The sequence below is a fragment of the Nanorana parkeri genome, unplaced genomic scaffold, assembly GCF_000935625.1.
Source record: "Nanorana parkeri isolate BGI_ZX_2015 unplaced genomic scaffold, ASM93562v1 scaffold94, whole genome shotgun sequence".
In the NCBI taxonomy this organism is placed as follows: Eukaryota; Metazoa; Chordata; class Amphibia; order Anura; family Dicroglossidae; genus Nanorana; species Nanorana parkeri.
The window spans coordinates 727,389-750,771 of record NW_017306362.1 but is presented as its reverse complement, the minus strand read 5'-3'; the positions used below and the strand labels follow the sequence as shown (position 1 = coordinate 750,771).

Here is a 23,383-nt window from a genome sequence, read left to right as displayed (position 1 = left end):
GGGGGTGGGGGGGATTTATTTTTTTAAGCTGAACCTTTCTTCCTTAAAATACCTTAAAATACAAATGCCAGCACCCCATAATGAGTCTCAGTTGTTTGTTGAGGGCTCAACAATGCAGATGACAAAGGAAAGATGCCAAAAACATATTCCTCCTACATTTTTCGGCACTTTTTCTTTGTCACTTGTCTTATTGAGCCCTCAATAGACAACTGAGGCTCATTATGGGGTGCTGGCTTTTTCTACTTTACGAGCGTTTTCTACTATATGGAATTGCCGACAGCTGTGTCCCTAACGGTGAAAAAAAGGCAAAAACAAAATGCTTCTAAATTCCCTGTATACATTGACACTCAGGTGTTAATGGAGCCTAAGGCCTCATACACATGGCGTTCACACTGCAGCTGGAGATTCCTGTGGCAAGAATTCCAGGTGTGTCTGCACAGATGCAGCCGCTGTGACCATGCAAGTTAATGATAGGAATGTGTCCCAGGCAAACATCTCTCCAGTTCCATGGGTAATGGTACCATGTATGATTTACATGCGGACAGTTACGGACAGATGCGGCCTCTGAACCCATTCAAGTTAATGACCGAGTGACAGCGGCTGCATCTGTGTGGACCTCCCCTACCTTATTCGCTGCCTGAGGCGGCCAGGAGAAGGCGGAAGTGGTGGGTTAATTGTCCAAGCTGTCAACCGTGGAGAAGGGGGGAGGGGGTTTGGGCCGAGCTGTCAGCCGGACAGGAGACTGAGGCCGAGGCAAAGCTGTCAGTGTCGGGGTGCTGTTAGTCTTCAGCGATGCCGCCCCACACCTGCCCCCCCAATGAGATGCCACCTGGGCCTACCGCCTCTGGCTAAATGTAGAAGTGTCACCAGCACACCAGAATCCTTTTAGGATAGCAGCATGTTCATTTATTTGAAGTTTCTTGTCATATAATTAAGTGCTTTCGGGGCCGCGTAGGGTCCCTTTATCGTCAATGCTAAGCCCGATAAAGGGACCCTGCGCGGCCCAGAAAGCGCTTGTTTATATGACAAGGAACTTCAAATAAATAAATATTCCGTTATTCTAAAAGGATTCTGGTGTGCTGGTGACACTTCTTCATTTTGCTGATATTTGCGGCGCCATCCGCAGTCACTGCGAGCACTCCCCCATTACAAGGAACTTCGGTAAGGAGTGCAGCAAGGCAAAGAAAAGTATCTACCACCTCTGGCTGCCTCATTATGGGAACGCCCCTGTGTGTGGACACACCTAAAAAATCCATAGATTCTTGCCGCGGGAATCTCCAGCAGCAGGGCGAACGCTGTGTGCATGACGCCTAAAGCACAACCATTATTTAACATTGCAACGCAGAAAGCAGAGCTGTATATAAAGAGTAAATTTGTCTGCCCACCATGTGCATATATAATCCCAAACTATATTTATCAGCAAGGTATATAAAATATTAACGCATCCCTCTAGAACTATTTATATCCAGCTGATCATGTTTAGGTGTATCTATAAAAGAATCAATAAAAAGATACGATCCCTTTAATACAAACATTAAAATAAAAACTCAGACCCATAAACCGTAAGCTCCCTGCCGTTTCCCTTTAAACCTCCTGACGAGCACTATGAAATAGAATGTGATGTACCAGCCAGACAATCATTCTCCGATAAAGAGGAAATATGGCGAGACTTTGGAGTTATTGTGCTAGGATTATAAAGTCAGAAGCAAATTTCACAGTTCAACAATCTAATAACTTTTTGCATTTCTCGTCATCAAGATAAAACTGAAAAATTCTGGAACTGGGAGGGATGCTCGGCGATGTATTTATCGCCTATGATTAGATACACTTTAAATCCAATTTTCCGCAGAATAAAATAAGCTTTGAAGTTTCCAAGACCTTCATCCCTTTAAATAATCTCATATTCCTTATCTGAATTGTTTCCAATTTATGATATAGTGTTTCTAATACGGTGATTCGAACTTTAGTCCGAATTGTGCAAACGTTCAGGAGAACAACGGTGCGTGGGCGAGATTATAGTCTCCATCTTAAAAAAAAGAATCACTTCCGTAGACGGTCAATTGGCTTATTATTGACTTTGATACGGGAGCGCTAAATGTCCCGGGGAACCGAGCCATTAAAATTAGTTATCAGTGTCAAAGTGTTACATTTCCTGTGTAACTGAATGAACTTAGATTGCAGTCAAATAGTTCATAATTAAAAATTAATTTAATATGAAGGGAGTTTTAAAGAACCCACTGCAGCCATATGAAGCAGGCTTTCCCCGAGGGCAGGACTGTGGTCTTTTTGTTTAAAGCTGAACTCCGAAGAGATATAAAAAGCACAAATGAAAGCAGCACTTACTCAATAATTTGCCATTTCAATGCAAGAAGTGTATCTGAATGTAACTTTGTCCCCTTGCAGTCTCCTTTACTAGACATGTGCAGGGCAAAAAAAAAATTTTCTGACTAAACAAATGAAATCGAATAACGTTTCCATTCGTTTCATCAACAAAAACACATTTTTCTGCTGTTTTGAATTCGGCGGCAACGAGCCTCCAAATCCGAAACCGCACACTGAAAATGCAGAACGAGCGGCGGCCATGTTAGACGGCGGCGCGTTCTGTGCGTGCACACCGCCATCTTTGAATGTATCTTGGTATACACTAGGGATGCACCGATACCGATACTAGTATCGGTGCCAAGTATTTGGGTGAGTACTCCTACTCGCCCAAATGCTCCGATGCCTAGCCCTATACTTCCTCTGTCAGGAAGCCGGGCAGCGTGTCATTACACTTGCCCGTCTTCCTGATTGGCCGGGAAGCCGGCTCCATGTTCCCTCTTCACTAGTGACGAGAGAGCATGGAGCCGGCTTCCGGGCCAAACAGGAAGCCGGGCACCTGTAATGACTCGCTGCCCGGCTTCCAGATTGGTCGGGAACTGGCCAATCAGGAAGCCAGGCGCCGTGAAATTTCATGGCGCCCGCCTTGCTGATTGGCCTGGTAGCCGGCTTTATGCTCCCTCTTCACCTCATTACGAGGGAGCATGGAGCCAGCTTCCCGGCCAATCAGGAAGCCGGGCGTTGCGTCATTACAGGGCGCTCCGCTTCCTGATTGGCCAAAAAGCCGGCTCCATGCTTTCTCGTCAAATGGGGATGGCTTCCCTGCTAATCGGAAAGCCGGGTGGCGAGAATTTACACACTGCCAGGGTTACCGGCTAATCAGGAAGCTAAGTGGCGAGTCATTACACGCCGCCTGGCTTCTTTAATGGGACTTCTGGTATCGGTATTCGGTATCGGCGAATACCAGGAAAAACATATAGATACTCGATACCGAAATACCGGTATAGGTGCATCCCTAGTATACACCAAGATGGCGGTGCCCGTATGTTCGGGCGCCGCCATCTTAGTGTATACCAAGATATACTCAAAGATGGCGGCGCGCCTGCGCAGAACACGCTGCTTGTTGTGCAAACGATTTTATGTATGCCTGAATATAGTTTTAGTATAATAAATTCGTTATTTCGGATTTGAACCGCCAAATCAACTGAATTTCGTTCATTTGCAGGTTCGTCCGTATCCGAATGCACATGTCTACCCTTTGCAACAGAGCTCAGACAGGAGAAGGGAGAAGCAGCACTTGTGCTGCAGTGCAAGAAGCATGAAGAAGAAGAAGGAGAAGGAGAGAGCGGAATGACAGATAGAGGAGCTCATCAGTTTCTTGTTTCTCCTTTAACTGTTCAGCCCGGGCTTAGGGGAGGGCAGATCTATAAGTGTTACTGAACTACAGCAGAGGAAAATCAGGTCTTCTGACCTGCCAGACAGGTCTGCGTTATTTGGCATAGCTGCGTAAACCTCAGAACTGGATGGACAGAAATACAAATCCTTTGGCAAGTAAAATAGCTTACATACGTTTTTGTTATCTCTGTATGTGCATTGCTGTTTGCTTGGAGTCCACCTGCTTGTGCCAGGGCTGTGCTACATGAGCCAGGGTGTTGTGGTGTTTTCAGAAAGCTATGTACAACACCCGGCCCCTCCCACCAGCCATGATCTTCCTGCATTGTATAGAGAAGCACAAAGACCCAACAATGGTCTCCTCTTACCTGTCTAAGCGCTCCTTTAGTGTCACCTACAAATCTAACTCCTCCCCTCCTCTTCCTCTTTCTGTAGGGGTCCCCCAAGGCTCTGTCCTTGGACCCCTTCTCTTCTCTATCTACACCTCCTCTCTTGGTCAGTTAATAACCTCACATGGCTTCCAATACCATCTCTATGCCGATGACACTCAAATCTATCTCTCTACTCCGCAACTCTCCCCCTCAGTGTCCTTGCGTGTCACTAATCTACTAACTGACATATCAGTCTGGATGTCGCAACACTTCTTAAAACTCAACCTTTCAAAAACTGAGCTCTTGATATTTCCTCCTGCCCGTGCACCTTCCCCCAACTTTTCACTTTAGATTTTTATCCCACCTCACCCTAACCACTGAACAATCACTTTCTCAAACAATCATCCCCACGCAGCTACCTCCTCATGTATCACTTGCCCCTCCCTTTTAGATTGTAAGCCCTCACGGGCAGGGCCCTCCTTACCATCTTGTCTTAAATTGTATTGTGACTGTAATGTCTTCCTTATATTGTTAAGCGCTGTGCAAACTATTGGCGCTATATAAATCCTGTATAATAATAATAATAATGACATCACTAGATCTAAAAAAAAAAAAAGGGTATGTAATGAATGCAGAAAGGATTGATTTTAAACTGTGATTACTATATTGATTGGGGAGGGGGAGAACCAGGGAGGGAAAAGTATCAAATCAAACATCAGCTTTAAGCTTGCAGAATGCTTAACTGGAGCACAGCTTTAAATAAATAGTCTGGTTGGCTCGCTTGCTATTGACAAGATATAGTTTCTCTTTCAGACAGTTTGATAAATGAAGCCCACTGTTCTACAAAGTAGGAGTGTGGTCAGCTGTCTGTCTGCATTCCAAGCTTATCAGTATTCTGTATTCTTAGGACAAAATAGCCTTTGACCTCTTCACAGGTTTGACCCATTACTCTTTCTACGTGACCCCTGTGGACAGCCATTGACGTATTAGCTCACCCCCTGCCTCCTCCACGGATGATTCCACTGGCAGTTTGGAAGACTGGCCCAAGTCACAGGATGGGTAACATATCTAATCTACCAAGGTCACAGGGAATTCCTGGGAAGGCCAACCACAGGTCCATATATAGCAAAATATTTCAGAACACTTGTGTACAATCAACTTCTCCAGACTCTCCCCATGAGAGAACACTTACTGTGCCTATACTTTGCACCTCCCAGAGAGCATCATTTTATACAATGCTTCATGCAAAACCCAACAAGGTTTTGAGCTTAAATAAGTTTTTGCTAAAATCAGGAAGAGTGGTTCTCCGGCCCAGATGAAAGGTTTATCAGCACAGTAATCTGGCACATTATTACAGAAGAGCCCTGGGGGCATGCTAAAATAAAAAATTAAATAGACATGTGCATTCGGATTCGGATGAACCTGCAAGTCAACGAAAATCAGTTGTCCAAATCGTCCAAATCCGAAATAACGAATGTAATATATGTCCGAATATACTAAAACCGGCGGACATATTGGCTGCTGGTGTGTTCTGCGCATGCCCGCCGCCATCTTTGAGGCGGAGCGTATGACTTCACATGACGGTGACGCCACACGCTGAAGAGCGGTGGCCAGATAGGTGCTGCCATTTTGGAGTAGATCTTGGTATACACCAAGATAGCGTCGCTCGAATATGCGGTCTTGCTGCCTCCGAATCCAAAACAACATAAAAATGTGTTTCCTTTTGACGAAACGAATGAAAACGTTTTTCGTTTTCATTTGTTTCATCCAGAAACAATTTTTTCCATTGTGCACATGTCAAATTTGAAACAGAATCCTGTGTTTCAAAGTCAGATTTATGGGTTTCAAACTCAACATTTTAAAAACAGATTTCTGAGATTAAAAACCAGAATTTTGACTTTTAATCTCAGAATTCTGACTTTTAAACACAGAATTATGTTTCATTTTTTTTTTAGAATGGCCCCAGGGCTCTTCTGCACATTATAAATTGGGTTAACACTTTTATTTTAACAGGAAGTTAGAGGAAATGTCTCCAAAGACAGGGGAAAGCCTCGCTTAGATCGTTGTCACCGCAACAAGTGTCCCGTTGGAAGAGTTCCTCCCGATTCCTGTTCTGGTAACACATTTTTTTATCCTGATCACTAATTTTAGATTTTCCCTTACTTTTAGTCCCAATGACAATGGCCCCCAGGAATAACAGAGAGGGTCCCTAGTGAGGACAAAAAACTGACTGGGGTTCTTACCCTATCCAAATAACGAAAAAAAGTTTTTAATTTAGATATTCTTTAATCCCTTGCCACTAGCCCTGCTGGTTTTTTCAGGGGTTCTTAACATGGAGAGACAAAGGGAGATTTCCCAGTCATGGAGAGTAAAGAGGGATTAGAACCCCTGTTAAGATTTTTTTTGCTCTCTTTATTATTAGGTCCTTGTTTGGTAGATCTGACTTTTCTATTTGTCCAGGTAACCTTTTTCACCAAAATAGAAAGTGATGAAACATCCAAAATACTGAGTTGTCACCAAGATAAGAGATGAGAGGGAATCCTCTAATGGAGACACCTGTCCTGGTGACAACTGTCTAAAAGGAGAAATCCCCATTTCCCCACTTCCTGCTGTACCTCTGGGGCAGGAAGTGAAGGAAAACCTCCCCAGCAGGCCCCACACAGCAAAAAATTATCTGACAGAGATTTTAAACCATACCTACTCTATCCAAAACTTAAAAAAATGTTTTGGCTATACATACACTTTAAGGTTTTCATTTTCAGTTTCAGTTTTCAGACTCTGCTAATTGCTTGGCTTTATTTGGCTCTTCTGCCATTAAAGCTTCTTTCTAGTTGTTTGATTTTTTTTTTTCTGCATACTGAGCCATGCATGCGCAGCTCAGAGCACGGACCCGGCATGCTGAGATAAAGTGCGCATGTGCTGGAGTTACGTCATCAGGGCCAGGCCAATCAAGTGGCCAAAGAATTGAAACCCAGAAAAGGAATGAGCCAAAGATGGAAGCACTGAAGAGGAGCGGCTCTGTGCTGGAGGGGATCAGTTTGGCAGATAGGCCTGCCATAATGTACTAATATGCTGTGCACACTGGCACATTATGGCTAAAAGCTCCGGGGTGGGGGGCTTTTATTTATGTATTTTTATATTTGCCCTTGCTTCAGCTTTAATAAGGCAACGGCAATGTGGAATCTGAATTTTCCTTTTTGAAATAAATATGATATATCAATGACATGCAAGAAAGTGCACGTGCTGAGACGTGAGAGCAGAAAAGGTGGGAACACTCAGAGGGGTGCCTGGAGTGACGACACATTCTCTTGTAAGGAACGATATAAAGATCTGTGTGCAGGAAGTATGGCATCTTTCCAACAACGTCCGCCCCCCTGCCCTGAGGAAACACAGAGAGACAAGACCAAGTCATGCTCACGTGCTGAATTTACAGCACTCATCCATCTCCATGAGACTGATAATACTGTACATATCACTGCACCCTCCCGATACACCGAAAGATACAATACTAACTGCCCAATCCTATAAAGATCTGAGATATTCAGATTTGTGTAATTCTTCAGGAATCCGTACAGACACATTGTAACAGGGCCAGTTACAAATGCATATGGTAATTACAGCAGCAGAATAATATTATCAGCATAAGTTGACATATTTGTCTAATTAATTAACACTTAATCTTTAGAAGCGGTGCTAAATTCATTTTTTTACCTTTTAACATATCGCTTGCTGAGCTTAAATCATTTCCCTTTACTGCAAAAGTGTTTCAGTTACTGTAATTTTGGACATTGGTCTTATTGACAGATTGGAGTGTTTAGTTGGAATGCTCAGAAGACAGAGAAGAATCCCCTATAAGTATTAATGAATAAATATAAAGTACAGGGCAGGCCAAATTGTTGGGGGGTCTGAGACTGGCACCCTCACCCATAGAAGTGGGAGGAATGGGGGGATCCTGACACTATTCTTGGGATCTTTCTCAGCTGCAGTGCGGCTCTGTGCTGACAGCTGATTCACATTATTATCTCTGATCTGCTGACTTTGGGTCATAGGTATACAAGGAGAGAAGTACATAGTAGGGAAGTAAAGCTGAAAAGGGGTTTGGCATTACTTCTCTTTTTTGATTGGCAATAAATGAGCATAAGCACACTGTTAAAATCATCTTTCTGCTCTCTTCTTCTGTGAGCAGGCTCCCTGTAAGCACAAGAGGCCTGATTGGCTTTGAGCGCTGACCATTCCACTTCAAATCTGTAGCACACACAAGGGTGACTCCATAGGACTCTGCAAGGTAAAGAAGCCGCCCTAAAACAGGATATCGGGGCCAGTGCTCAGGGGACCGGCTGACTCTGCAGGAAAGTAAAATTTTTAAATATCAAAGAAGAGCATTCATTGTAAGTGATTTAATCTACAGTTTAAAAACCTTTTGACTTTATTATCACTTTAAGAGCTATTATTATTATTATTATTATTATTATTATTATTATGATTATTATACATGATTTATAAATAGCGCCAACAGTTTGTTTAGGTCAGTCTGACTGAAGACAGTATGCCCTTAGAAGAGTAGTAGAAAGGTATGGTTGTCTGAAATGTTAAAATGCCATAGGCCAGCAATTCTGGCTAATGGCTTCAGAAGGATCCACTATGATTGGTTGACTGGCTGTAGTCAAGGAGACCATATATCAAGAGAACAGTAAACGTTGCTTTCATTCCACTTATGAACACAACTAATAACGGCATTTTCATCAGGATAATATTCATCCTCCTGCTACACCACCGGGCACAAATAAATCATTTCTTTGACTCACCAGGACAATTGACTCGTCTCCAGTCAAACTCAACTGGTATCAGAAGAGCTTTTTTGACTCATAAACCAAGCTTGACACAATGTATCAAGTCCAAGTGATAAAGAAAAATATTTATGAATATGGCAGTAAATTAGTTCAGCGAATAACAAAACAAAGACATTTAAATATGTAGGCTGGACCTTCAATTGGTATTTAGAAAAAGTGTCTAAACCCGTTTTTAAGTGTATTATTTATTTTAGGTGTTATATGTATTTTACAAAGGTTGATCAAAATCTTTATGGGTTTTTTCTTACTGTATCTGTAAAGTTGATTAGTTTGCTATCCTGCCTGTCAATATATAATCCTATTCTGAGATTAGAGGGGGGAGATGAGGAGGACACGGACCATCCTATAGTCTATAGTCTACAGTACCATTGGCCAAGATAAAGAACATGTTTCTATTCTGAGACCAGATGGGGGAGATCAGGAGGGAACAGACCAGATTATCCCATGTTGCGCAATTATGACAATCTGAATGGCTACTATGGGCAACAAGGTCTGTTCTACGTTTATGATTAGTTCACACAGCTGTTTGGTATCAAAGGCTACCAAATGTGCCATTCCTTTGGAATGTTAGCCTACCTGTCAGTAGCCGAAAAAATCTAAATGGCAGTTCCCTGCAATAAAAGAGCTATTATCCTCCGCTATTCATACATTCTGTCTTTGCTCCATTCCAGGGCTGCAGCCTCCGTCACTCTCTTTGCACACATTTTTCTTTTGATACACTTGGAATGCATTTACTTCATTTACACCTATAGGTCTATTGAAAAAAATTAATTGCATGACTGTTCATCCAGCGAAAATACATGTACGTGTGCCAACTGTGGGAGAAAACCCCCTTGGTGTCAATGGTTACATTTGCTAATTCCCTCCAGCGTTCTCTAGAATTGTTACATTGTATCTCTTGTTACTAAGATGCATTTATTTCTTATGATTGGCAGCTCCATCCAGTGGTCATAATGTTTTTTTTCCCCATTCACTCTGTTAATTTATTACAGGTATTTATATAGCACCGACAATTTACACAGTGCACATTCACATCTGTCCCTGCCCTCAGGGAGCTTACAATCTAAGTTCCCTATCTCACATGCATACATACAAGGCCTATACCTTCCAGCATGTCTTTGGAGTGTGGCAGGAAAGCCACACAAGCACAGGGAGAACATGCAAACTCATTGCAGATAGTGTCCTGGCCAGGATTGGAACCGGGGACCCCCAGTGCTACAAGACAGAAGCTCTAACCACTACGCCACTGTGCTATACTCTATGACTGAACCTATTTTTCAATACTGCCAACAATATTTGAAGGAAATTCAACCAGAAGAGAAAATAGCCTAAGAACATTCGATTTGATCACAGTCTCAAAACAGCCAGTTAGTTCACACACAACAAATGTACATGCTGTTTTGCTGGACAAATAGCTATACAAATATTTTTTATAAACAGGCATTTTAAATGCTTTCTAAACGCTTATCGATTGCCTGGTATAGGCTCTTGTAAACAGTCCTTTAGGGCCCATTCACATCACATCCAGATCATCTCCAGACCAAACCAGACTGTTTCCGGACCCAAAATGCATCCTGATGTATCCCTATGCTATTTCTGGCCTCTGTTCACACCAGCGCAGTCCGTTCCAGACCAGACCAGAAAAATATTCCATGTCTCATTTTGTCTGGTCTGAAATGCACTGGAACTACAAGCAGGTTCACAACATTTCCCGGACCAAGTGTGGTCCGGAAAATGGTGTGAACCTGCCCTTAGTGATTTGGATACTTAAGGAGACCCTCTATACTATGATGGTATTGTATATAAGGATCCTATATAGCAGGGGTGGGCAACTCCGGCCCTCCAGCTGTGTTTTATTTACAAATCCCAACATGCCTCTGCCTCTGGGAGTCTTGCCTGTAACTGTCAGTCTTGCAATGCCTCTTGGGACTTGTAGTGCCACAACAGCTGGAGGGCCGTAGTTGTCCACCCCTGTTATATAGCTATATTAAGTATGTACAGATACACGGCAGTCTGCACCACAAGGAAACTTGCAGTGAGAGTCACTAAGATCAACGTACACACATTCTGTTTGTGTTTCCAAACTGCCAACACTAAATACATAGACATGTGCACACACGTCTTACTGGACCGAATTCCGACATCTGCAAACTTAAAAAGGACACTGACTTCTGCAGGTGCTGGAAACTTTCCTTCTTACATGTTCATACTACCTACCAACTTTCAGGGTTGAGAAAGAGCGACCTTTAGTATAACGTTTAGAGGCAGAGGGTACACCTCTAACAGGCTCCCAGTTACATGGGCCATTAAGAATTAAAGAAGAACTCCTGGTATCCAAATAACTTAACCTTGCCATGGGGATGCCCCTCCCCCCATCTCCTCACTGCAAGGGTAAAGTGCTTGTTTTGTCTAGGGGGCTCAAATGAAGAAAATATACTCACTTGATCCACGGTCCAGCTTGGCTGCTAGACCGTTTCCCGCAGTCTCTTCTCCCCTGGGCTCATATGGTCTAAGGACCGCTGACGTCATCACATCAGATGCAGGTCTGTTGACTTACTTTAGAACTGAGGAAGGATATTCCATAACTGGAAAGGGAGAGAGGTGAGTGAAGTCTGCCACGGGACTGAGGATCAGGTAAGTAAATCTGCTTTATTTGAGCCGCCTAGACAAGAGAAGTACTGAACCCTTGCAGTGTGGGGCTGATTTGTTTCCATCTCATAGCGGTGACCACACGCAGGGAACACGCAGGGAAATGTTATGTGCATGAATACTTTCGGGGATTTTTTGTGAACGGCACCATGAAAAACACGACGTGTAATAGATGGATGTTAGCAACACAGCCGGCATGTTAAGATGTAACTCGATGAAGCCATTACAGTATGAATAAGATATAAAAAGAAAAGCAGCAATTGCCTCTGAAGTACAAATCAAAGGGGCCGTCAATCCCAAAACTGTTGGGCTGCATCATCCACCAGCTTTTTATATCTCAGCCCATTCTCCGGAGGAGTCACTACAAATACAGAATGAGAAGAAATCTACAGTATAAATGAGATGGGTGGAGATGAGAAGTCCAAAACCCTCAAAATTGGGAAATTCAACCCTATCCCACAAATTAATTGGCTCCAACACTGAAGGGAGCTTAGAGCAGAAGTTTCTCCGTAGACATGTGCGATTCGTTTCGTTCCGAATCAAAATTCATATGAATTTTCCAAAATTCGCACATCCGAATTTCCAAATCCCAATGCATCCGAATGTGTCCGAATCCGAATTTCTGTTTTGGAATTTCGAATCCCGTCCGAATTTCGTTCAAAATCTAAACTGAATCGGATATGTGACTTTTCTGGCCAATCGGATGTGTTTTTCAGTTTAATGCATCCGAATGGGTCTGAACATAAATTTTTGTTGCGGCAACATGGGAGCCTTAGCTTTAGTATTATATGTATATGGCTCCCAGACCCGAATGGCATTCGGGAGATCCTGAATGCAATTTAGAAAATCGGATCCTGAATGCCATTCGGGTCTGGGAGCCATATACATATATTACTATAGCTGAGGCTCCCAGACCTAAATGCAATTTGGAAATTCGGTTCATGAATGCCATTCGGGTCTAGGAGATTCAGCCTTAGTATTGATATTTGTATATGGTTTTCTGTGGTATTCGCAACGAATATTCTTAAACTCATCCAAAACTAACAAAAAATTAAATTTTTAAATAAACTTTTTCTATTTTCATTGCATACTTTATTTTAGGCCCAATTACTTAAAAGAGAACTGTGGGGTAACCTATGGGGTAAAAAGGTTACCCCATAGTTCTCTTTTAAGTAATTGGGCCTAAAATAAAGTATGCCATGAAAATAGAAAAAGTTTATTTAAAAATTTAATTGAAGATGGGGGAAAGGTGGTACCAAGGAATGCAAAATATCAGCTTTAAGATGGTGAGAAGGTCTCCAACCGGCCTCCAGTGGAAGCCCCATCAAAATGGAGCACATGCAATGGAGCTGTGGGATTTCTAGTTATGTCCCTCATTCTGTTGCAGCACACAATCATATGTTAGTGTTAGAAACAGCCTGAGTAGTGCAAGGCCTTGTTGGGTGACCAGGCCCTTTCATACATGTGAGAGACAGAGATAAAAAAAAAAGAGGAAAGAAACAAAAAGTGCAGCAAATGCCCATAGCCAACCAATCAGGTTTCATCTTCCAAATGCAGCAAAAACTAATTGCTACGGGGAACTGCCGCTGTTTTCTGTGCTCTAGTTTTTGATGAGTCAGCTATGACATTTTGTACAAGTGTTCTGGTGGCTGCCAAATTGAGTTCTGTATAAAACAGCATTACAAGTTATTAACACGATCACAATGGTATTCGTTTACAACTATTACAAATGACATCATCCTGTCACAATGTGTTGGAGCTTCTTTGCCAACTGAATCATCATCGCACACAGATGCCGTATAATAATGCTCCTGAGGAACTTGAATGACAGTTCTGAGTCCTGCTAGTGTGCGGGGCATAGAACAGAAAAGCTATGAGGAAGTTTTCAACCAAATCCCCAGAACAATGGGCTAATGGTTGAAAACTTCCTCCTAGATTTTCTGTTCTATGCCCCGCACACTAGCAGGACTCAGAACTGTAATTCAAGTTCCTCAGGAGCATTATTATACGGCATCTGTGTGTGATGATGATTCAGTTGGCAAAGAAGCTGCAACACATTGTGACAGGTATCCACGGCTCACCGTATATTATAATGTACAGTGAGTTTAAATAAAAGAACTGATCAAATAATTTGGGATATGGCATACTTTGCGTGTTTGACACCCATTTTATGTGACTGTTTTTTTTGGTAATAGTAATAAAATGAAACAATAATAAAGGGCGGTGGGGAGATCAATGGGGAGAATACTCCTTACAATGGTAGTCAATGAGAAGAATGTTCCTTACAGTCAATGGGAAGAATAATGTTCCTTACATGGGAGAGGGGGGGTCGATGGTAAGAACACTCCTTACATTCAATGGGAAGAATGCTCCTTATATGGGGGGGGAGGGGTCAATGGTGAAAATATTATTTACAATGATAGTCAATAGGAAGATCGCTCCTTACATGGGGGTTGTCAATTGTAAGAATATTCCTTAGGTTGTGAGGTCAATGGTGAGAATACTCCTTACAGTCAATGGGAAGAATGCTCCTTACATTGGGGGGTCAATGGTAAAATCAATCCTTACAACGGTAGTCAATAGGAAGAATGCTCCTTACGTTGAGGGGGTCAATGGTGAGAACACTCCTTAGAGTCAATGGTAAGAATGCTCCTTACAGTGGGGGTCAATGGTGAGAATACTCCTTACAATGGTAGTCAATGGGAAGAATGCTCCTTACATTTGTGGGTCAATTGCAAGAATACTCCTTGCAGTCAATGGGAAGAATGCTCCTTACATAGGAGGGGTCAATGGTGAGAATACTCCTTACAGTTAATGGGAAGAATGCTCCTTATATGGGGGATCAATGGTGAGAATACTCTTTACAGTTAATGGGAAGAATGCTCCTTATATGGGGGATCAATGGTGAGAACACTCCTTATAATGGCAAACAATGTGAAGAATGTTCCTTACGTTGGGGTCAATGGTATCTATTTTCCACCACAAATGTTATCATCTGAAGCCTGGAAACATTTCTGGCTGAAGGCTGGATTGTTTTTAGTGGCCCCTGTTAACATTTTCTTTTGCTAATTAACTTTCTTTTGCTAATTAACTAGCTTTGAATTGGCTAAAAATGAGGGATGCACCAATGGCGAATGCCATTTTCCTGCCGATACATCGGCGCATCCCTGCTTTCTCTCCTCCCCGCTGGGCGCTGCTCTGTGTCCCAGCGGGGAGGAGAGAAAGTGACAGCCGGCCGAGCACTGCGGGAGGAGAGCGCTGTGAGCGGCTGGCGTCTCTCCTCCCACACCGCTCAGCCTCCTATCACAGTCCGGCAGAGCGGTGCGTGGGCGGAGACAGCCAGCGCTGTCACAGGAGGCTGGGCTCTCCTCCCTGCTCTGTTACATCAGCCTCCTGTGACAGCTGTCAGGATGGAGAGCGAGTACAAACACTCAGTGATCGCTGCGTGTTTGTAAATAATTGAGGACAGAGTCCTGTTACTATATCCCCAATTATGAATTAATGGGAAGTGATCTACATCTCCTCCTGTTCATTCATGATTGTGGTTATAGTAAACATACTCTGTCCTCATGTTATGAATGATAAGGAACACTCAGTTTAGAGGATTCCTGTTCATTTATAACATGGGATACAGAAAAAGAGATTGAGGATTGTGTCCTCAATCTCTTTTTCTATTTTAAAAGGGAAATATCAGGTGTCTGTTTAGACCCCCAATATTTCCCCGAAGCCCCTAAAAGTAAAGTAAAAAAACACAAATATTTAATTAAAAAAATGAATTAATACATTAAAATAAATATAAACAAAATAAAAAGTTTATAAAAAATAAATAAAAATTAAATATTTAAAAAAATTATAAAAATGTAACTTAAAAATGTTTTCGGTTTCAGCCTGACAATTTTTTTTCTTTCGGTTTCGTTTCGGTTTTGGAATCTCCATTTCGGTGCACCTCTACTAAAAATAGAATGATCATTCCTGAAATACTTACAAAATAACACCAGAAGATGCCCGTCTCAAATATGAATGGGGACTTTAGGTGAGCTCTGGTGTGCTGTAGAAAATGCAGAATGTATGCATCTTTCTCCAACACACAGCAACTCACTTTCAATCCCCGTGTTGCAATGTGAACAGGGCACCTGCGTTGTTCTTGTGCAGAAAAACACAGGTCACAGCACATACTGTTAATGAGGCCTAAGATTCTGGAGTTTCTTTTTTTCTTTTATCTGAAACCAGTCTATCCAAAATAAAAATACTCAAAAGTTGAACTGGATAAACACTCTGATTGAAGCATCTTGCTCAATAACCACAAAGGATATACATTGTAAAAGTAGCAGTGACACCATCACTGTGCTGCACTGCTTGTGCAGAAAGCAGAGCTGTGGGAGGAGCGCAGCAGGCCCCACCTACTGCAAGCTACCTACATAAAACTATAGGGAAGGCGAGACAAGACCAGCCACCCTGCACAGGGAGACAGAGCAGCAATGAGCGGTCTTTATTACAGGAAGCTCCAAGTGTCACACTGGATTACTGCACAAATGTGGAAGAAATACACAAATCTCACCAAGATTCAAGAACACACATGACTTGTGTATTTAGTTTATTACAATGTTTGCTCATCCTGGAACTCAGCTTTCCCTTTTTACTATATAAAAGGGAACGATTGGTGCTTTGGCATGCCGGCATCATCCCCTATGCCCCAGCAATGGTTGGTCCCAGCCAGACTTCTAGTTTCGATTCGCCCGTCTGTGGTCACCCCCCTTGGGTATCTTTGGTGACTTTTGCATTAGCAGCCCGGTCTCCTCCACGATGTCTGGGGACAGTGACCACATTCCTCAGTGTGCCCCCCCCAGCTCTGTAAATACCGGTATGATGATCCTGTGAATCCCCCCCCCCTTCAGGTCTGTGTGGTTCCTCTGCTCCCCCGCTCTAGCCTGGGAAATGGTTTGTCTTAGGGACTCGGCACTGAATAAATAATGAACACGGGGAAATGCAGCCAAGAACTGCGCTCACGAGTTTGTAGCTGTGATTTACAAGGGAAGAGAGGGCGAGGACACGTCCGGCCCGATAGGGGGGGGAGGCCGACTGCAGCTCGGACAATGCTGCTGGCCATAAAGTAATATTATGCGGGATTTATCACAAATTCCGTTTTACGAGCATTTTACAGCCTGCTGTGCGGGCGGAATCGGATGCGGAGCGGCTCTTCAGGAGGGAGAAGGGGAAAAGGGGAGTGCGGACACCCCTCTCGGAGCAGTGGTAGGTTCCATTTAAAGAGTCTGTGTCATGTGTGCCGTGTCCTTTGGAGAGCAGGCTGTGTGTCTCCTGCAGTGCTGCTGATGGTTCGTGCACCCACCATGCCGCTGTGTGTCCCCTCCTGTCTCCCCAGGACAACATCCTGCAAATGATGGACGAGAACAAGCAGCTGGCCCTACGCATCGATGGGGCCATTCAATCGGCCAGCCAGGAGGTGACTAACCTGCGCACCGAGCTGACTGCCTCTTGTATGGGGGTGATGGATGGGGGGACAAGATCTATAGTGCTTCCCTGTAGTGCAATGCCAGGGACTGGACTGCCAGGAACTTTGTCTGCTGCATGAGATCCCCCTACACCACATCATCCTCCTCCCCATCATCATTGTCATCCTCATCCCAACACCTCTGTCATTATCATCCCCTCCATCAGTGTTACCCCACACTGCAATGCCAGGGACTGGACTGATACTGCTAGTAACTTTGTCTGCTGTATGAGAGCCACTACACCCCATCATCATTGTCATCCTCATCCCAACACCTTTTTGTCATTATCATCCCCTCCATCAGTGTTACCCCACACTGCAATGCCAGGGACTGGACTGATAGGAACTTTATCTGCTGTATGAGATCCCCTACACCACATCATCCTCGTCATCCACATCCCAACACATCTGTCATTATTATCCCCTCCATCAGTTTACCCCCACACTGCAATGCCAGGGACTGGACTGCTGCTGGTAGGAACTTTACAGCATGAGATCTACTACATAACGTCATCCTCATCCCTATCACTTTCATCATTATCCCCTCAGTCAGTGCTACCATACACTGGATTGCTGCTGGTACTAACGTTATCTATTCTGACAGCCACTACATCATCCTCATAACCTTCATCCCCCTCCATCAGTGTTACACCACATGGCAAAGCCATACACTGGACTTCTTCTGGTACTAACTTTATCTGCTGCGTGAGAGTCACTACACCACGCCATCCTCATCCCCTTCTTCATTATCATCCCCTCAATCAGTAACACGGCACTGCCAGAAACTGGGCTTCTAGTACCAAGTTTGAATGTTATGAGATCCACATGGCAGAGCAGCTACACCACATCATCCTCATCCCCCTCACTTTTATTATCATCCCCTCACACTGCAATGCCAGGGGCCGGACTGCTGATTGTGCTAACTTTGTCTGTTGTATGAGAGCTGCTACACCACACCATCCTCATCCTTCATCATCTTCCTTATTATCATCCCCTCCATCAGTGTTACCCCGCGCTGCAATCCCATACACCGGACCGCTGTTACTAGCCGTGCTGTATGTGAGCCTCATGGAGAGCACATTTACATCACATCCTCCTCTTCCCCATCGTTTTTGTCCTCCCGTGTGTTTCCCTGCACTGCAATCCCACACACCGGACTGCTATTATCAGCTTTGTTGTACATGAGCCTCATGGAGAGCACATTTACATCATATCCTCCCCTTCCCCATCCTTTTCATCCGCTCCATGTGTTTCCCCGCACTGCAATGACAAACACTGGGCTGCTAGTTCTAACTTTGTATACCATGTGTGAGCAACGTTGGAGAGCAACTAATCCTCCTCATCTTCATCATTATCATCCTTATCCCCATTACCTTTGTCATTTTCATCCCTTCCATCAATGTTACCCCACTCTGCAATGCCATACACCAGGCTGCTAGTATCTGTTTGCATCTCTCTTTTAGATACATTTGTGGCTCTGAACATCCTATGAAGAACAAGAGAGTATACACTTACTTTTTATATGTGGTTTCACCAGGTGAACAGACTAGAGTTGAGTAGAGGATATTCATATTTGTTGAATTATCAGAGTAACGTAGGAGGTGTTTACTATCCCTCAGCAGCTACCTGTTCATTTGGTATATATCTTCCCTATGCATGCTCTGAGAAATAAATGTACTCTTTCTATTTAACTTTGTCTGTTGTTGTATGTATGTGAACCACATGGGTTTGCAGGTACACCACATCATCTGTCTCTCCTGTCCCATAGTACAATGCCATATAGTGGGATGTCGTTGGTTGCTGTGTGTGAGCCACATGGAAATGCAGCTACACCACATCGTTCCAATCACCTTTATGGCCACTCTGTTATCACCATCCATTAGTTTTATCCAACACTGTAGTACCATAGACTGTACGTAGGTCCTATGTGAGCCACATGGTTATGCAGCTACGCCACATCATCCTAATCGCCTTCATTATCATTATTCATGACCACCTAATCATCACCTCCATCAGTTTTACCCCAAGCTAAAGTGCCATAGACTGTACTACTGTCCTATTTGAGCTACAGGAGTGTGCAGCTACACCATATCATCCTAATCGCCTTCATTATCTTTATTCAAAACCTTGTAATCATCACCTCCCATCAGTTCTACCCCACACTGTAGTTCCATACACTGTGCTAACGTCTTATGTGAGCCACATGCGTATGTAGCTACACCACATCATCCTAATCGCCTTATGTCGTAATCATCACCTCCATCAGTTTTACCCCGCGCTGTATTGCCATAAACTGTGCTACTGTCCTATGTGAGCCACATGAGTGTGCAGCTACACATCATCCTTATCATTCATCCCTTCACCCCTCATCACTGTCACCTCACATTACACTGCTATAGATAGTGCTGGTATTGCTGCTGACATTTTCCCCTGTGGTCTCTGTATACATAACATTCAAGGACCCCACCACTGATAACTGACACTGCAGTTTTTGGTAGACACTGACAAGTTGTTTTTATCTCTTGCTCTGGCTGTACACAGGGCAGTTTCCTAGCAGATCCAACCAGCCAGTGTTTGCAAATCCGATCAATGGATCAAAGCTATCTACCACCAACAATCCCTATATCTTTATTGCTCTGTGTTTGACAAGGAAGGTTGCATTGATCTGTTTGATCGTTTATGTAATCGAAAGCTGGTTGAAGTCGCTAAAAGGTCCTTTCTATGGTCAGCATCGGTGGCTTCGTTAGACATATCTTTGTGTTAGTCCGGCTACCTGCTGTGTTCATTACCAGAGCCTCCCCAGACTTACTTTTAGGGTTTTTCATTGATTTGTTGGTGTGAAGGATGAAGCAGGAAGAGTGAAACTCCAAGCAGAGCTGGGAATTACAAACAGGAAGATCTCTCCACCTGGCTGCTGGAGAGATGCAAAAAGCCGGCCGGTCATTCCAGTGCACGCATAACTTGAATATAAATATATTTAGAAGGCTCTTGTGTGTTTTTATCTGCAGTTTTCTTCTTCGTGTATCGTTTGCATAGTATCGAGCAGGGATCTAGTCACCGGGAATGTGGAATTGTTTTCAGGGAAGCTTTGCTACTGGTCGAATGCGTTTCATGCTGTCTCAATGAAACCAGATCCACTGTGTTCCCTGGTATAGTTTACCCCCTGAATTGGAAGGATCCCTCAAGTCATCAGCACACTCTTCTATAAGCCTAGTAAATATGGAAAGATGTTAGGAACTGATCTCCTGCAGGAAAATATCTTATTGTGAATTCCATATTCCAAAAACGGAGATAGATTTTTTTTTTTTTGGTCCCTGGAGGTTTCTTGGAGATCAGAGACTGTTAATATGAAGGCGGAGATTCTCAACATTGATATTTACACTGGAACTATATAAACGTGCCATTTTTATGGAAGAGATCATTTTGCCATAGTAGTGGAATTTTCAAAACATATGGTTTGTGTTAGAACCTTATCAAATGAGCAGAACTTGTTGGTGGCTCCCAAATGAAACACTGAATTCCATTTGGGTCTCGGCCTATGGATGGGGGTCAGAGGTGTCTAATGTTCTATTGTTCCGTGACCTTGAGCTTTTATGATTTCCTATATAGTGAGTGAGCGTTGTCACCCTAGGACAGAGGAGGTATGTTACAGGACGGATCAGCAGGTGGTCATAAAGGTGAAACCAAGAAAACTAATGCAGTCACTACATCTAAGGCTGGGTTCACACCTGGGCGACAGCATTTTTATGCGCATAAAAATCAAATTGCGCGTTTTGGTGAGCATATTGTAGCTCATTGATGTTAATGAGCAAACGCACAAAAACACAGCAAACGGGCGTTTCCAAGCATTTCCTATTGAGTCTATGGGGCCAAAACGAGCTGTAATATACCAACAATAAAAGCTCATGCACTCTTTCCAGCGACAGGCGTTTTGCTTCTCTCGACAAAACGCTCAGATGTGAACATGGCTATAGAAATGAATGGGATTTTTTGGGGGCATATTTTTTTGAGCGTCATTTAGGACAAAAAATGCACTACACCTAGACTATTTATCGTGCGGTTTTAGTCGCGTGATATCGCGCAAAACACAGATTCGCATTGAAGTCAATGGAGGCTGCTCACACCTTTGCAGTTTGTCGCGCGACCGAAATGTCCTTTTGCACGAAAAGGTGCAGAGCTATTTTCGGGCGTTTGTCGTGCGGTTTGGGTCCCATAGAGCTCTCTATGCATTGAAAAACGTGCGGCAATCGCGCCGTTTACAATGAACAATCGTGCGATCGAAAACACGCGACAACCGTGTGAAAACAGCTCGGCATCTGAATCCCCTAGGTGTGAACCAGGCCTTAGTGCTGGTAAGCTGCAATGGATTACATTTTTGTTTTGTGTGTGACACTTTGTAGATTTATTTTGTTATGTTGCAAGTTGTTGTTGTCTTGCAGTTTCATGTAACTCTTGATCAGAAGTTGCTGTTTGTGAGTTTCTGTGAACGCTGAGCCTTTGTTGTTGGATATCATACATTGTTTTGGTATATAAAACTGAGATGGTCTTTCTTTGAAATGTTTTATAAATATTTGTAAAGTTTTGATAATTCTGCCCATATCCTATCCGTATTTGTACAATATGATTAGTTACATCAATACTTGCAGCAATGTTTCATTGTGTGTTGGTTTAATGGCCATTGGCAAGTTGAAATGTCAGTTGGTAAGTGTTATTCAAGCATCTTGTAAACTTTTTCATCATTTGTTCCCCTTTTTCTTTTGCTGTGCACAAGCTACATGGAGATGGCATGAGCTGGTTGCCGCTGATAATGGAGATTGCTGCATCTCTGGCTGGATGGAACTCATTGCCATCTAAAAGATCTGTCTATCTGTACTGAGGCAGTATGGAGGCTGCCATGGGTGACCTGTGTGTCTAAAAATGCTGCTTCCCTGGCTGACATGCTGGTGCAATGATTTTTGGCACCTTCTGAGTAACTGGTCATCGAACATACAGTATATCTGCATGCTTCTTCCAGGTCCTGAATAGTGATATGCAGGGGCTTGTTGTGAACAGAGTTCTCTCAAATCAGTGCAAAACTTACTGACATTCCCTACCCAACCCCCTCCAACCCGACGAGGTGCGTCTTGCAGGTACCTACTCTGCCTAATTCCTGGTGTTGTGTCAAGATACATCACCGGCAAATAGCATTCTGCACAAAATATACCCTCCTGCCCCAAGTCCAGTGGCACCTACAGGAACCGCCTGCTTCCGCAAATGCAGATGAAGGACCCGGCGCTGTACCCATCTGATGCGGAAGGTGTTTAGGGCCGGGGTCCTTCTCTGCATATGTAAAAGACAGGGGGTCCTGCAACAAGTAAGGGCGCTGACTCAGGCTAAACAGATTTACATTCGTATCTACAGGTGAAAATCTGGCCCTGGGCATTCCTTGCCCCACAGCTAGACTCGCAAAGGGGCCCCTGCCACAACTAATCGGGCTGGGGGGCAGGGTTTGGGACAATTATGCAAGGGCTTGGGCCAAGTCTCGTGGACTTGGTTCGCTCCAAGCCCCAGCGCATCACCAGTCATGATCTCTGAAGATATTAAAGTCATACAGCCAAGCAACTTGCATCTTTAGTAGGTGGTTAGCAATGGCCGCACTCGTATTTCTCTTAGTAGAGGCCTCCTTTAAGGATGGCTGTGGACGGGCAGGTTCCTGTGAATGACGAGCAGTGCGGTATTGGCCTGAATTTACCGGGACCATGATGGTGGGAGTCATTGCGGTTCTCCTTCTTCACTTGAGGTCCAGTTGCTGCACATGTGTTTACTGTTCCCTGGAAAAGTCAGAAATCAACAATGCGTTGCAGAGATATAGGGACCTAGAAAAATCTGCCTTCAGTAATACAGATTTCAGACATTCCGGTGACCACTCACACCAAGACTCAAGGTGAGGGAAATTCTCCAAAACAGGAATTGAGGGGAAATCTTTCAATGGGGACACGTGTTATGGTGAGCACTGTCTAAAATTGTATTTCCTTCCCTTTTTAAAGAGATTTTCTCTTACTTTATGTTGTGTCTATAGGACAGGAAGTGGAAGTGAAATCTACTCATTGCTGTACATATGCGACGTTCCACCTTTCTGCTGGGTGCTGTAGAGTGAATGCCTGGCTTAGTTTTGGACTGGACGCATATGTCACATTGTGTTTGTGGCACTGTATTTCACTGGCCGCCGCGCTGCTTTCAATGGAGGGTATAATTACAAGGGGCTGTCATCACAAACTGCAATTATACAAGTGTGATCACAGCTTTGGGAATGC

At 43.6% G+C, this 23,383-nt stretch overlaps 1 protein-coding gene across 1 annotated transcript in view; it reads left to right on the top strand.

Moving 5' to 3' along the window:
• The window catches only part of KAZN (kazrin, periplakin interacting protein), a 383,508-nt gene that overhangs the window by 197,493 nt on the left and 162,632 nt on the right, over window positions 1-23,383 (top strand). The window contains exons 3-4 of the mRNA XM_018552658.1: window positions 16,962-17,076; window positions 22,684-22,703. Of these exons, the coding sequence (XP_018408160.1) occupies window positions 16,962-17,076; window positions 22,684-22,703 (135 nt within the window). The remainder of the gene's footprint in view (window positions 1-16,961; window positions 17,077-22,683; window positions 22,704-23,383) is intronic.